Genomic DNA, 15449 nt, shown 5'->3' with positions numbered 1-15449 from the left:
AGACTCAAACATGTCTCTGGGCTGTCAATTCTGTCACTTCTGTGTCACTGTACTAGGGAACTATACACATGGGAAGACTTCAAGGGCACCAAGCATGAGAACAATATTCCCTTCCTTGCCAAAACTCCTGTCTTCTTAGCCTGAAATTCTACCACCTGGCACTTTAGCTTAAGGCTCAACTACCGCTCTCTTGGGAATGAGAACCCTTTCAGCTATTATCAGTCCCTTATACCTTCCCGTGAATGAGCTCTAGATCCTTAGCTAAAAGAAGGTCTTGAGGGGGAGGCTGGGAAGTTTGAGGGAAGTAGAGAGGGAAGGGTGGAAAGAGAAATACATCTAGAAAAAAATGAGGTTGGAGGTGCTAACAGCAGCATGCTCATTCTGCAGATTTGACTCTAAGTTCCTGGAGGGGAGGGACCATGTCTCACCCATAGGGACATTCCACCATCCAGTGCCTACTGCAGGGAAGGGGCTCAGCACACATGGGCCAATTTATGTTTCTGCACTAAAGTCAGTCTAGTGGGTTCCCCTGGAGGGATCCTTTCAGTGCCACCCTGGGGAGAAGAGGAACTTTCCTGAATGTTCCCAGTAACCTCTTGCACTTCCCCGCTCTCTGGATTCCTTAGAGAGAACTAGAGACCCAAGAAGTCCCGTATGTCTGTAAGACATTAGGCTTTGGATTAAAAAAAAAGAGAGAGAAATTTGGCGGCAGGCAAAAGGAAGGCCCTGTGAGAAAGCTGGAGCCTGCCCAGCCATTGTCTCGGGCCCCAGCCCTGAAGGGCATCTGCCTTTCCGAGGCGTGGTTTCTGGCAAGTTCTTGATTTTCGTGAGCATTTCTGTAGCAGAAATGTGCAGATCCTGGGGGACGCGGGAGGGCTAGAGTGGCAGGCTCATCCTGTCCACCCTTTAGGTCTTCCCTGCTCAGAAGTTTTGTTGGGGATGTGATGAAGATGGAAGAGGTGGCAGTGCCGTGGCCGATGGCCAGCTGGGAGGGAGAGCGACATCCGCGGGCACCACTCCACGGAGGCTTTGCGTTACCCTCACTGCTGTGGCTCTTGGTCCCAATCCAAAATAATGACATTTAGCAAGGATACATGTCAGGCCCCTGGATCGGGTTAAAAAGATCCTGCACGCCAGTGATGGCCTGAGAGGCCAGCCCACCAGCTCATGTGAAATGAGACCAAACCCCAGCTCACCAGCTTGGGGTTTCGGGTAACCCTGAGCTCTGAACAAGTCAGCGCTGTTGCACCCTGCTGCGTAAGAGCTGCTACTAGCTGAGGCCACGGAAGGAAGGGCTGTAGTGACGTCCAATGCTCAGGAGGAGGGGGCTCTGTGCCAGGCAGAGCCATGCAGAGGAGGGCCCTTGGGGCTGGCCCCATGGCAAGCAGGGAACACTGACCAGTAGCACAGGCCCTGGTGAGAGACAGATGGAAGATCCTGTTTAGACTACAGAGAGGACTGGCGGCGGGGCGGGGGGTTGAGGGTGATGCAAGAGCTGTCTTCCTTCACCTGGCTGGGGGCCTGTCACCTGCAGGATAAGGTCACTAATCCCAGCAAATAGCCTGTTAGCTCATCTAAGTCCCCACACTGCTGTGATGATTTCAGGCAAAAAAACATGGCTCAGAGAGGCTAAGTGACTTCCCTAAGATCACACAGCCAGTTAGTGGCAGAACTGGGACATGAACTCAGATCTGTCTGACTCAAATCCATGCACTTGAACCCCAGACTAGCATTTTCAGTATAACTTCCTAGGGCAGAGCCCGGTGGCTGAGTTTCGGAAGGCCTTGCCTTTCCAGCCAAGTGTGCAGTTCATCGGTAGACTGGAGGGCTGGGTCCCGGTCGTGGCTCCTCTTCTTCCCCGGCCCTTGCTCTTCTGGGATGACCTTGGGATGCTCAACTAACCTCTGTCTCTTTCTCTTTGTCTGTGTCTGTCTGTCTCCCTCTCTCTCCGCCTCTGTTCGGGGAGGGAGGTTTTCCCTTCTTCTCTTTCATCTTCTGTATGTGTGCCCCTCTGTCCCTCCTGTCTATCTACCTCTCTCCAAACCTCTGTTTCCCTACCTGTGCTTGTCCTGGTCTCTCCGCAGGACCCTCCAGTGGACATGGGTGGGGCCCTGGGGCCGGCCCTGTTGCTCACCTCGCTCTTCGGTGCCTGGGCGGGGCCAGGGCTGGGGCAGGGCGAGCAGGGCATGACGGTGGCCGTGGTGTTTGGCAGCTCGGGGCCGCCCCAGGCCCAGGTCCGTGCCCAGCCTCACCCCCCAGAGCTTCCTGGACCTGCCCCTGGAGATCCAGCCGCTCACAGTGGGGGTCAACAACACCAACCCCAGCAGCCTCCTCACCCAGATCTGCGGCCTCCTGGGTGCTGCCCGCGTCCACGGCATTGTCTTTGAGGACAACGTGGGCACCGAGGCGGTGGCCCAGATCCTTGACTTCATCTCCTCCCAGACCCATGTGCCCATCCTCAGCATCAGCGGAGGCTCCGCTGTGGTCCTCTCCCCCAAGGTGCATGTCCAAACTCATGTCCCCTCGTGCCTCAGGCCTGGAGCCAGGCTGGGGCGGGGGGTGCTTAGGTTCTGGGAAGCTGGAATTAGACGGGACCGGCAGGGAGGTGGGGGCTGAGGGCATGACGTGGGTGATGGGGAGATGGCTATGGGAATGACAGCCCGTGTTCTAGAGGAGAGACATTCTGGGCTGCCCTCACATTGTGTCCGGATGAGGGGTAGGCAGGGTGCAGGCCCACCTCTGGCTGCGGGGCTCAGGCCCCAGCCCTCCTCCTGTCTGCTGCCCTCAGCTTCCTAGGTCAAGGTGAAGACCCAGAGGGCCGGCCGGGCATGGAGATGGCGCCACGCCCTTTGGGCAGTGGTAGTTCACCTGTGGGGTGAGCACTCCAGGGAACCCTGGAGCCCTGGGGGGGCAGAAACGGCCCTGCCCTTGCAGGACTGGGGGAGAACGTTCCAAACACACACCCATCCGCAGTTACAACTGGGACAAGCATTCTGAAGGAAAAACACAGGATGCTGTGAGGCAGCTCACGCATGGCTCATGCATAGGGTGTTGGCCAGGGAAGGTCTCTGGAGAAATGATGTCTAGGCTGAGGGCCTAAGGGCGAGTCAGTGGGGAGAGGGAGAGGCCCAGGCAGAGGAGCAGGTGGGATGAAGTCCCCAAGGCGAGGAAGGAGCTCAGAGCTTTGGAGGAAAGCCTGGAGAAGGAGGTGGGGGCCTGGCCACCTGGGAAGACATTTGGGCTTTTCCCTAAGCAAGTGGGCAGCCAGGGCAGGGCAAGCGGGCTGTGACGGTGGCCATGGTCCGTGCCCGCCTTAGCCCTGTGAGCTTCCTAGACCTGCCCCTGGTAATCTAGCCACTCAGGGAAGAGCAGAGGAGAGTTGAGGCAAGAGACTGATCTGATTTGCCTTTGTTTCGTTAATTTTTATATGAAGAATTTTGAGTATACATTAAAAAGTATAAGGAAGGCTTATATATCCCCCATTCGCTCTGGTCATCCACCCCAGCCTCACCACCACCCCCTTTCCCTTCTTCTGTGTTAATTTGAAGCGAAGCCCAGGCATCCTCTTATTCCATCCATAAATATTTCAGTATGTATCCCTGGCAGATAAGGGATTAAGAAAGTAAAACCACCATACATCATCATGTCTAAAAAATAATAAAAATTCCTTCAAATATCCAGACAATGTTCAAATTTCCCCATTGTCTCATAACTGTCATATATCTTTATTTTGCAGTCTGTTTGCTCGAATCAAGAGCCAAATCAGGTCCACACGTGCCGGTTGGTTGGTGTGACTTCTAAGTTTCTCTCAACCTCTGGGCCCCTCCTCTGTCTCTCCCTCTTTTTTCCTTGCAATTTGTTTGTTGAAGAAACTGCATTGCTTGGCCTCTGAATTTTCCCTTATTTGCTTTTTTAAAAGACTGGGACAGTGGCAGCAGTGAGACCAGTTAGGAGGGGACTGCGCTGGCCCTGGTGCCAGCCGGCAGTGCCTTGGGCTTTTGTGGTGGCAGGGGGTGGAGAGGAGCTTTCCCACCCTCAGGGCTCTGACCAGGATGGTGCTTCCCAGTTCTCTTGGGGCCCCGGCGTAAGATCTCAGGACACTGGCTCTCAACCCTCATCGTGCACTTAGGAAATACAGACACCTGGCTTTGCACCTCTGGAATTCAGATTCAGTTGGTCTGGGGCAGCGCTTCTCAGTCTATCGGGCTAAAGGATCCACTGAAGGGCTTGTTAGAATACAGATGCCAGGCGCCATACCCAGCGACTCCGATCCAGTCGGTGTGGGGTGCGACCTGAGAATCTGCATTTCTGACAAACTCCCCGGTGGTGCTGATGCTGCGGGTCTGCGGGCCAGCGTGGTGGGCTGGGGGCCAGGCATAACCATGCTAATGGGCAGCGGGGAACCACGTTGGGGCGGGAGGCGCAGGCCAGGGGACTCCAGGAATGCGGAGCATCCACCGGCGCAAGGGCGCCTGGGAGCGGATGGCGGGGCCGAGGTCGGGGAAGGGGCGCGAGGCGGGGCTCAGCCCGCCCCGCCCCGGCTCAGGCCCAGCCCCGCCCCCAGGAGCCGGGCTCCGCCTTTCTGCAGCTGGGCGTGTCCCTGGAGCAGCAGCTGCAGGTGCTGTTCAAGGTGCTGGAAGAGTACGACTGGAGCGCCTTCGCGGTCATCACCAGCCTGCACCCGGGCCACGCGCTCTTCCTGGAGGGCGTGCGCGCTGTCGCCGACGCCAGCCACCTGAGCTGGCGGCTGCTGGACGTGGTCACGCTAGAGCTGGGCCCGGGAGGGCCGCGCGCGCGCACCCAGCGCCTGCTGCGCCAGCTCGACGCGCCCGTGTTCGTGGCCTACTGCTCGAGCGAAGAGGCCGAGGTGCTCTTCGCCGAGGCGGCGCAGGCCGGCCTGGTGGGGCCCGGCCACGTGTGGCTGGTGCCCAACCTGGCGCTGGGCAGCACCGATGCGCCCCCTGCCACCTTTCCCGTGGGCCTCATCAGTGTCGTCACCGAGAGCTGGCGCCTCAGCCTGCGCCAGAAGGTCCGCGACGGCGTGGCCATTCTGGCCCTGGGCGCCCACAGCTACTGGCGCCAGCACGGAACCCTGCCAGCCCCGGCCGGGGACTGCCGCGCTCACCCTGGGCCCCTCAGCCCTGCCCGGGAGGCCTTCTACAGGTGGGCGCCTGCCCGGGGCATAGGGTTAGGGAGGTGGGGAGCACTTCGGGGGACCTGGGTGGCAGTGAGCTTGGGCTGGCCAGCTACACCTCCCACTAGCTGCGTGCCTGGGGCCACATTACCCCACCTGTCTGGGCCTTAGTGTCTTCATCTGAAAAAACAGCAGGTGTCAGGGTGTGGGAAGGATCGTGGGGCCAATATAGGGAAGCACTTTGAACAATAAACACAATCAAGGCCACCTGCTGTCGGTGGCGGTAGTGAGGCAGAGGCAGGGGGTGCCTGGTCCTTGGCAGGGCTGCAGGCATTTCTCCCCTCTGGCAGGCACCTACTGAATGTCACCTGGGAGGGCCGAGACTTCTCCTTCAGCCCTGGTGGGTACCTGGTCCAGCCCACCATGGTGGTGATCGCCCTCAACCGGCACCGCCTCTGGGAGATGGTGAGAAGGGGGTGAGCCCAGGGGCCCTCAGTGTCCTCTCATTTTGTCCCCACCTCCTCTTGTGCCCACAGCTGAGTAGAGAGTCCCTCTGTCCCTTATCCAACCCCTCATCTTCCAGGTCTCAGCTGAAACAAACATCTCCTCCATTGGGAAGCCTCCAGGTGCCCCGGGGTGGGTGAGGTACCCTGCTCTGGGCTCCCATATACCCCAGCTTCCCTCCACTATAGAACATTTCAAGCGCTCCTATCTCCTGGTCCTGCCCCTGCAGGAGTAACCCATGACCAGTGCTGGCCAGACAGGCTTGTAAACAATATGGAGAGATCAGTGCTTGAGTAGACGTGTGCAAAAGATTGTGGGATTGGAGATGAGGAACAGGAATTAGTTCTGCCTTCAGAGGAAGAAACTGAGGAAGAGGCCACAGAAGATGGGATATTTGAGCTGGGCTGTGGAGGTTTGAGTAGGAGCTCACCAGGAAGAGGTGTTAGCCTGGAAGACAGAGAGGCAGAAGGGTTTGGGGCATTTTTAAATGATGCAGGGGTGTGTTTGGGGCTGTGCAGACTGAGGAGGTAGGAGTGATGGGGGGACACTGGACCTGAGCATGAAGGGCCTTGAGTGCTCAGCTAAGGACTTTCTGTCAAAGTCAGGGGGGACCAGTACAGTGAGTGAGACAGGGTCAGGTGTGGGCTTTAGGAAGACACTGTGGGTCAGTGTGGAGCTGGATTGGAGAACACAGGGACCCGAGGCTAGGGGAGGCTGCTAGGAGCAGCCCTACTCTGACCTGCCCCAGCGTCCCCAGGTGAGAGAGGGGGATTCTTGGCCCTGGCAGGCTCCACCTAGAGGGTGGGGGCTGTAGGGCTGGAGGCCCCAGGCTGAGACTGTCACCCTCCACAGGTGGGGCGCTGGGAGCATGGCGTCCTATACATGAAGTACCCCGTGTGGCCTCGCTACAGTGCCTCTCTGCAGCCCGTGGTGGACAGTCGGCACCTGACGGTGGCCACACTTGAAGAGAGGCCCTTTGTCATCGTGGAGAGCCCCGACCCTGGCACAGGAGGCTGCTGTCCCTAACACCGTGCCCTGCCGCAGGCAGAGCAACCACACCTTCAGGTCTGTGGAGTGCCCTGGGAGGCTGGTGTGAGCTGGGTGCTGCTGTGTGATGGTCAGGTGTCGTGTATGTCTCATGCTTGGGTGTGGGGCAGGGGTCCACATGCCAGGCTGGGAGGAGCGGCTGGGGAGGGGCTGGGCCACGACGTGCTCTAACTCCCGGTGGTCTCATGGTGGCATGACTGCAGCAGCGGGGACGTGGCCCCCTACACCAAGCTCTGTTGTAAGGGATTCTGCATCGACATCCTCAAGAAGCTGGCCAGGGTGGTCAAATTCTCCTACGACCTGTACCTTGTGACCAACGGCAAGCATGGCAAGCGGGTGCGCGGCGTATGGAACGGCATGATTGGGGAGGTAGGCCCCACCCCACTCCCTCCTCACCTGCCCTGCCTGTCTGCCTGCTGCCCAGGCCCCATGCGGCTCTCAGATGCCCTCTAGAGGGGGGCATGGGCTATCACCAGTCATGACTCCTGGGATGGTCAATACTGAAAGCTGAGCTCTGAGGGCCCCAGAGTGAATGACTGATTCAGCCGGTGGGTGTTAGAAGGGGTGCCTGGAGGTGCCTGTGAAGTGTGTCTACCCCTCGGGAGCCCTTTTTCCAAACCTCCGTGGCGTCCGGCCCCCAGGTGTACTACAAGCGGGCAGACATGGCCATCGGCTCCCTCACCATCAATGAGGAGCGCTCCGAGATCGTAGACTTCTCTGTGCCCTTCGTGGAGACGGGCATCAGTGTGATGGTGGCTCGCAGCAATGGCACCGTCTCCCCCTCGGCCTTCCTGGGTGAGGCCCAGGGTGGGCAGAGATGGCTTCGGGGCCAGAGGGGCCCACAAGGAGGGTGTGTACAACTTGGGTGGAGATGGGGAGTTGGGTGGGCTCTCAGAGGCCAAGCACAGCAGCCTTGGGTCTTGGAGGCTGGCTGGAGGTGAGTGGAAAGGAGACGGGAGAAGTGATGTCGGTGTTCGGTTCTAGGTATGGCTGCCAGGCGAGGGTGGGGTTGGGGGTGTGGGATGGGTCATGCTGCCACTATGAGTGACAGGAAAACTTGGCAGGCAGGCTGGCCTCAGGATGGGCCATGGGCCAGGACCGTGGAACAAGTCGGGGAGGCCCGTGGGGAGTTGAGGAGTGAGTGTAGTGTGGGAAGAGGTGTGTTGCTTCCAGGGTGAGGAGTCCAGCATTGGTTGGGCAGCCAGGTCCCATGCTGGGTGCTGGGGCTACAGCCATAGTCCTTGCCTTCCCACAGTGCCCAGTCAGAGGTCACGTGGGACATGCAGTGTGAGGTGGCAGAGAGCTGTGAGCACAGGCAAGAGGCAGGGGAAGAGCTGAGGCTGGCCAGACAGGAGTGAAAACCCCGGCTCTGCCTTGTCCTACAGTGTGGCCTTGGGCAAGCCACAGAACCTCTCTGAGCAGGCTCCTCAGCCACAGAAGAGAGAGAAAAAAACCCACTTCATAGCGTAGCAAGGGCTCATGGCAGGAGGGATTTCCCTTCCTCCCTCCCTCCCTCTCTCCTTCCCTCTCTTCCTTTCTTCTTCTTCTTCTTTTTTTTTTTTTAAGATGGGGTCTTCCTCTGTTACCCAGGCTGGAGTGCAGTGGTGCCATCTCGGCTTACTACAGCCTGGAACTCCTGGGCTCAAGTGATCCTCCCACCTCAGCCTCTTGAGTAGCTGGGGCCACAGGTGCATGCCGCCACACCTGGCTAATTTTTGTATTTTGTGTAGAGACAGGTTTTCACTATGTTGCCCAGGCTGGTCTCCAAACTCCTGGACTCAAGCAGTCCACATGCCTCAGCCTCCCAAAATGCTGGGATTACAGGTGTGAGCCACTGCGCCTGGCCAACGATAGTGATTTCTTTTCTTTCTTTTTTTTTGAGACTGAGTCTCGCTCTGTTGCCCAGGCTGGAGTGCAGTGGTGCAATCTCAGCTCACTGCAACTGACGCCTCCCGGGTTCAAGTGATTCTCCTGCCTCAGCCTCCTGAGTAGCTGGGACTACAGGCATGTGTCACCATGCCTGGCTAATTTTCGTATTTTTAATAGAGACGGGGTTTCACCATGCTGGCCAGGCTGGTCTTGAACTCCTGATCTCAGGTGATCTGCCAACCTCGTCCTCCCCAAGTGCTGAGATTACAGGTGAGAGCCACCAAGCCCAGCCAGCAGTAGTGATTTCTTACTCTAGGAGATAGAAATAGTCTTGTCTGAGGCCTGGGGTGGGTCTCTCCAGTTCCCTGGGCACAGGTTTCCATGTTGGTAGGATGAGGAGTAAGACTTGGCCTCAGGGGCCCTGATTCTAGGTGGAACCACCAGAGCATCCACTTGGAACCAGCAGGGGTTGTGAAGTCAAAAGAACGTTTCTTGGGGTGGGTGACTTGTACCTGTCCCAGGGAAGTGGGGGGCGGGGGAGACCAAGGATGCTGGAGATCCTGACCTCTTTTGGGGGCCTCTCCTGGGGCTCTGCTGCTGTGAGTCAGGGGCCCCCTTGGCTGGGTCCACAGAGCTAGTGGGCCCCTACTTTGACCACGTGGACCCCACCTGTCTCCACCCAGTGCTTCTGGGCTGGGGGCAGGGACAGGGAACATGCCGAGGCCTCTGAACTGCCTCCCTCTGTCCCCAGAGCCATATAGCCCTGCGGTATGGGTGATGATGTTTGTCATGTGCCTCACCGTGGTGGCCATCACCGTCTTCATGTTCGAGTACTTCAGCCCCGTCAGCTACAACCAGAACCTCACTAGAGGCAAGAGTAAGCCTCACCTGGACCTGGCAGGAGGGGCGGGCCTGGGCACCCTGAGGGTTGGGCTCAGGGGCAACGGGTCCTCCAGAGAATACCTTTGGGAGGTCCCTTGCCTTTGGATGACACATGCTGGGGGCCAGTCAGATCACACACACACAAACACACACACGCACACATGGGTGAGCTCACTTGACCTGGTGAGGGAATGGCCAGGGACGGGTCCCCCCCCAAGGCCAGGCTGAGCCCTGAGCCCTTTCATGGTGGGCAGGAGGAGCCCCAGCATCCCCCTCTTGCCCCCAGAGTCCGGGGGCCCATCTTTCACCATCGGCAAGTCCGTGTGGCTGCTGTGGGCGCTGGTCTTCAACAACTCGGTGCCGATCGAGAACCCGCGGGGCACCACCAGCAAGATCATGGTTCTGGTCTGGGCCTTCTTTGCTGTCATCTTCCTCGCCAGCTACACGGCCAACCTGGCCGCCTTCATGATCCAGGAGCAATACATCGACACTGTGTCAGGCCTCAGTGACAAGAAGGTTGTGGGGCCACAGCTAGTGGGGGTGGGGGACACTGAGGGTGGGGACAGGCCGTGAGTGGGCAGACCCAGGACAGTCAGAGTCTGGAGAATTTGAGCTGGAGGCTGGGGCAGGAAGAAGCTTCAGGGCCTGCTGAGGAGGGGCTGGGGGCTGGGGCAAGAGATGGCTCAGGGTCACTGACTGAGAGGCTTTGGGTAAGTCTCTCCCTGTCTTGGGCCTCAGAATCTCCATTTGGAAAACACAGGAGTGGCCTGGACAGCCTTTAAGACCTTCTGCTCTGACTATGCAAGTCCATACTGTGGAGCTGGGCTCTGGGGTGGGTTTGGGGCTTTGGTGCCTAGAAGGCTGGAGGAAGGGTTGTGACTGGCTGCTGCCCTCCACCTGCAGTTTCAGCGGCCTCAAGATCAGTATCCACCTTTCCGCTTTGGCACGGTGCCCAACGGCAGCACAGAGCGGAACATCCGCAGTAACTACCGTGACATGCACACCCACATGGTCAAGTTCAACCAGCGCTCGGTGGAGGACGCGCTCACCAGCCTCAAGATGGGGTGGGTCCCCAGCCCTGCACCTGCTATCTCCATCCACGTGTCTCCCCAGTGACCAGCCTTAGCTCTCAATGTCGGGACAGTGGGACTGAGCTGCCCTGCAGGACTCCTAGGGTTGGAGGGAGGAGATCTTGGGGCAGAGTGGAGCTTGAGGCAAAAATGGGGCCACCATGTGTCTCAGAACACAGCTGTGGTGCTGACCGAAGTTCAGCCTCGGCCTGAGGTGGTAGCTGGGACATCCTGTGAGCCTTAGGAGCATGGAGGAGGTGGGCAGAAAGGGTGGTGTCTTCTGGGAACAGACAGTCCCCTAGCCACTCTGCAGAGGAGGGTGGGAGGGGTCCTCACTGCATCCAGGACCCAAGACAACCAGACAAGGCTCTGCCCATTGGTCCCTCCCGGGGGTGCCCAACAAGCTCATGTGGTTTAGACCCCTGTCACGCCCCAGTTTCGGTGTCCCCTCCCCTCCCATATGGTCCCTAGCTCTGAGGCTCAGCCTGTCCCCAGGAAGCTGGATGCCTTCATCTATGATGCTGCTGTCCTCAACTACATGGCAGGCAAGGACGAGGGCTGCAAGCTGGTCACCATTGGGTCTGGCAAGGTCTTTGCCACCACTGGCTACGGCATCGCCATGCAGAAGGACTCCCACTGGAAGCGGGCCATAGACCTGGCGCTCTTGCAGTTCCTGGGGGACGGTGGGTACTGCCGCTGCTGGGATGCCCAGGGTGGGCTGTGGAGCCCAAGGCTGTCAGCATTTCCACCACCACTCAAGTTCCCAAGGCCTGTGGGCAGGGAGAGGTCTCTGGGGAGTGAAAGGTTGGGGCAGTTGAGGGGGCAGGTATAGGAGCAACTGGAGAGAGACTTGAGGAAAGGATAGGTGTGCAGGGAGAGAGCAGGAACTGGCTAGAGACTCCCTCAAAGGCAGGAAGACAGGAAGTGGCTCAGGCCTCATGGTGGGGGTGTGGATAGGTGGAGTAGCTGAACTCCTTTCTTCTTCCCTAAGATCCCTCCCATGATCTCTCCCAGATGAGCACCTCCTTTGCTCGGTATAGTATCTCCATGGCCATCTTGAGATTACGGATCTGCTTAGTCCCACATGTGTGAGTGGTCCAGCCCAGCCTGCCCCCAAACCCAGAGAGAGCTTTGTGTTTAGAGGAGTTCCACTCTTGTTAGATAAGACATGGTCTAGACTGGGTGTGGTGGCTCATGGCTATAACCCCAGCACTTTGGGAGGCTGAGGTGGGAGGATCACTTGAAGTCAAGAGTTTGAGACCAGCCTGGGCAACACAGCAAGATCCTGTCTCTATAAATAAAATTTTTAAAAAATTAGGCACACACCCATAATCCCAGCTACTTGGGAGGCTGAGGCAGGAGGATCCCTTTAGTCCAGGAGTTTGAGGCTGCAGTGAGCCATGATTGTGCCACTATACTCCAGCCTGGGCGACAGAGTGAGACCCTGTCTCAAAAAAAAAAAAAAAAACAAATCTGATTTTTCAAATCATATAATAATGACAGTGTCCAGGTGAGGTGGCCCATACCTGTAATCCCAGCACTTTGGGAGGCCAAGGTGTGAGGGACTGCTTAAGTCTAGGAGATCGGGATCAGCCTGGACAACATGGGGATACCCTCTCTCTACAAAAGATACAAAAATTAGCCAGGCGTGGAGGTGTGCCTGTAGTCCCAGCTACTCAGGGGGCTGAGGTGGAAGGATCGCTCGAACCTAGGAGATCCAGGCTGCAGTGAGCCAAGCCATGATCACACCACTGCACTCCAGCCTGGATGACAGAGCATGACTGTCTCAATAATAATAATAATAATAATAATAATAATAATAATAGCGATCACAATGCGTGTCTCTTAGGAGTCTAGGCCTTTGTCTCTGTGTGCCCAGCTCCATGAGTGGCATGTAGATGGTTAATAAGTATATGAAGATAAGTGAATGAATGAATGTTAATATTTACCCAATCAACAAGCCTTTACTGGGGGTGCACAGGAGGAGGACCCAAAGGCCAGCATTGCCCACTCCAGTCTGCACCCTGCTTTCCTATTTCCTTGCTCACTGACCCTCCACTCCCCGCCCCACCACCCTGCCCCGGCCAGGCTAGATCCCCATGTGGTCCACTTGAGGAAGAAGTGGGTGGCGCCCTGGCCCCAGATCCATTCTTACTCCAGGCTTGTGGTGAGCTTTGTGAGGGGGTTGCTTATAGGGGGGTTTCCTGAGCCAGATGTATATCCCCGCTCAACTCCAGGAGAGACACAGAAACTGGAGACAGTGTGGCTCTCGGGGATCTGCCAGAATGAGAAGAACGAGGTGATGAGCAGCAAGCTGGACATCGACAACATGGCAGGTGTCTTCTACATGCTGCTGGTGGCCATGGGGCTGGCCCTGCTGGTCTTCGCCTGGGAGCACCTGGTCTACTGGAAGCTGCGCCACTCGGTGCCCAACACATCCCAGCTGGACTTCCTGCTGGCTTTCAGCAGGGTGGGTGCCCATCCCTCCCCACACAAGCCAAAGCTTTAAGGGCACCTACCCAGATAAGTCCAGGCTGGCCATGGCCCATTTCCAGAGGTAAAACCAAGGTTCTGGCCAGGCTCGTGGCTCATGCCTGTAATCTCAACACTTTGAGAGGCTTAGGCCAGTGGATCCCTTGAGTCCAGAAGTTCGAGACCAGCCTGGGCAATATGGCAAAACCCCATCTCTACAGAAAATAAAAGAATGAGCTGGGCGTGGTGGTGCGCGCCTGCAGTCCCAGCTACTCAGGAGGCTGAGTTGGGAGGATCGCTTGAGCCCAGGAAGCAGAGGTTGCAGTGAGCCGAGATGGCACCACTGCACTCCCGCCTGGGCAGCAGAGTGAGACCCTGTGTCAAAAAAAAAAAAAAAAAAAAAAAAGGCCAAAGTCCTGAGAAGTGGCATGGCTCACCAGGGTGGCAGGGTTGAAGAGGGGCAGAGCCCTCCCCCCACAGGTGTGCCCAGGTTGGAACCTTCATGTGCCAGGTGCTAACTAGAGTGATTAGGAGAATGAGTCACCCTGGGCGCTCAGACCACTCATTCATCTGCAAAGCACAGTGTCTGGCACATGGGAGATGCTTCCCAGTTAGCTGCTTCCTGAGACTTAGAGAAGGCTGATGATGCCTTGGGACCAGGCGGGGACAATCGTGGCGGGTCCCTGAGCAGAGGGCGCTGCTCACGGCCTGTCGTCTCCCTACTGCCCAGGGCATCTACAGCTGTTTCAGCGGGGTGCAGAGCCTGGCCAGCCCACCGCGGCAGCCCAGCCCGGACCTCACGGCCAGCTCGGCCCAGGCCAGCGTGCTCAAGATGCTGCAGGCGGCCCGCGACATGGTGACCACGGCGGGCGTGAGCACCTCCCTGGACCGCGCCACTCGCACCATCGAGAACTGGGGTGGCGGCCGCCGTGCACCCCCACCGCCCCCCTGCCCGACCCCGCGGTCTGGCCCCAGCCCATGCCTGCCCACCCCCGGCTCGCCCCCAGAGCCAAGCCCCAGGGGCTGGGGACCGTCAGGCGGGGGTCGCGCGGCGCTTGTGCGCAGGGCTCCTCAGCCCCCGGGCCGTCCCCCCACGCCGGGGCCGCCCCTGCCCGACGTCTCCCGAGTGTCGCGCCGCCCAGCCTGGGAGGCGCGGTGGCCGGTGCGGGCCGGGCACTGCGGGAGGCACCTCTCGGCCTCCGAGCGGCGCGCGCTCCCAGAGCGGCCCCTGTCGCCCGCGCGCTGTCACTACAGCTCCTTTCCTCGAGCCGACCGATCCGGCCGCCCCTTCCTCCCGCTCTTCCCCGAGCCCCCGGAGCCGGAGGACCTGCCGCTGCTCGGGCTGGAGCACCTGGCCCGGCGGGAGGCCCTGCTGCATGCAGCTTGGGCCCGGGGCTCGCGCCCGCGCCACGCTTCCCTGCCCAGCTCCCTGGCCGAGGCCTTCGCTCGGCCCAGCTCGCTGCCCGCTGGGTGCACCTGCCCCACCTGCGCCCGCCCCGACGGCCACTCGGCCTGCAGGCGCTTGGCGCAGGCGCAGTCGATGTGCCTGCCGACTTACCGGGAGGCCTGCCAGGAGGGCGAGCAGGCAGGGGCCCCCGCCTGGCAGCACAGACAGCATGTCTGCCTGCACGCCCACGCCCACCTGCCGTTTTGCTGCGGGGCTGTCTGTCCTCACCTTCCACCCTGTGCCAGCCACGGCTCCTGGCTCTCTGGGGCCTGGGGGCCTCTGGGGCACAGGGGCAGAACTCTGGGGCTGGGCACAGGCTACAGGGACAGTGGGGGACTGGACGAGGTCAGCAGGGTAGCCTGTGGGACGCAAGGCTTCCTGGGACCCTGCACCTGGAGGCGGATCTCCAGTCTGGAGTCAGAAGTGTGAGTTATCAGCCACTCAGGCTCCGAGCCAGCTGGGTTCTCTGCCTGGCACTGTCAGGATTAAGCGGCAGGCAGGATTGGGCTTTTCTCGCTTCTACCATGAAATCCTGGCCATGGGACCCCAGTGACAGATGATATCTTCCATGGTTATCAGTGACCTCAGTAGCCTCAAATCGTGGTAAGGGTTGGGCTTCTGCTGTCCTCTTATCATGCAGAGTTCTGCCAGGAAGGTGTGCTGTGGGGGTCAGACCCCTGAGGCTCTCCCTGCCCTGGGGCTAGCCAGTTACTGGTCATGGCTGCTGTGGGCATGGAGACTGGAACTTGTGGTTGAGGCAGGGCCATCCTGATCCTTGCTCTACCTGGCTGGAGTTTCTTCTCATCAGAGCACTGGGACATTAAACCAACCTTTTACAACACACTGGTCCTGGTTGCTTCATTCTGCATTCTGGAAGGGGCACAGCACAGGCCGTAGACAACAGGGGCATCATGGGAGTATCCCAGGTGGGGTGTTTGCCTAAAGCAGGTGGGCAGCTCCCTCTCAGGGAGGCGGAGCCTTGGGAGCATCTGGGAGGGATGTGGGAAGGAGATGAGGCTGAGAG

The 15449-nt window shown here is 58.9% G+C and overlaps 1 protein-coding gene across 1 annotated transcript; it reads left to right on the top strand.

The window, feature by feature from the left end:
- The first annotated feature begins 2099 nt into the window (after positions 1-2099).
- On the top strand, positions 2100-14856 carry GRIN2C (glutamate ionotropic receptor NMDA type subunit 2C). The gene is given in 14 exon segments (XM_030922975.1): positions 2100-2246; positions 2248-2499; positions 4565-5163; positions 5485-5599; positions 6491-6655; positions 6657-6703; positions 6889-7054; positions 7327-7480; positions 9306-9431; positions 9723-9952; positions 10340-10500; positions 11002-11189; positions 12744-12976; positions 13709-14856. Coding segments are annotated over 14 exon segments (3729 nt in total). The 3' UTR covers positions 14855-14856.
- The last annotated feature ends 593 nt before the right edge of the window (positions 14857-15449 follow it).

This window comes from Rhinopithecus roxellana, chromosome 19 (genome assembly GCF_007565055.1).
Source record: "Rhinopithecus roxellana isolate Shanxi Qingling chromosome 19, ASM756505v1, whole genome shotgun sequence".
In the NCBI taxonomy this organism is placed as follows: Eukaryota; Metazoa; Chordata; class Mammalia; order Primates; family Cercopithecidae; genus Rhinopithecus; species Rhinopithecus roxellana.
Note: the sequence above shows the minus strand (reverse complement) of the source record. Positions and strands in the feature narration are given on the sequence as shown.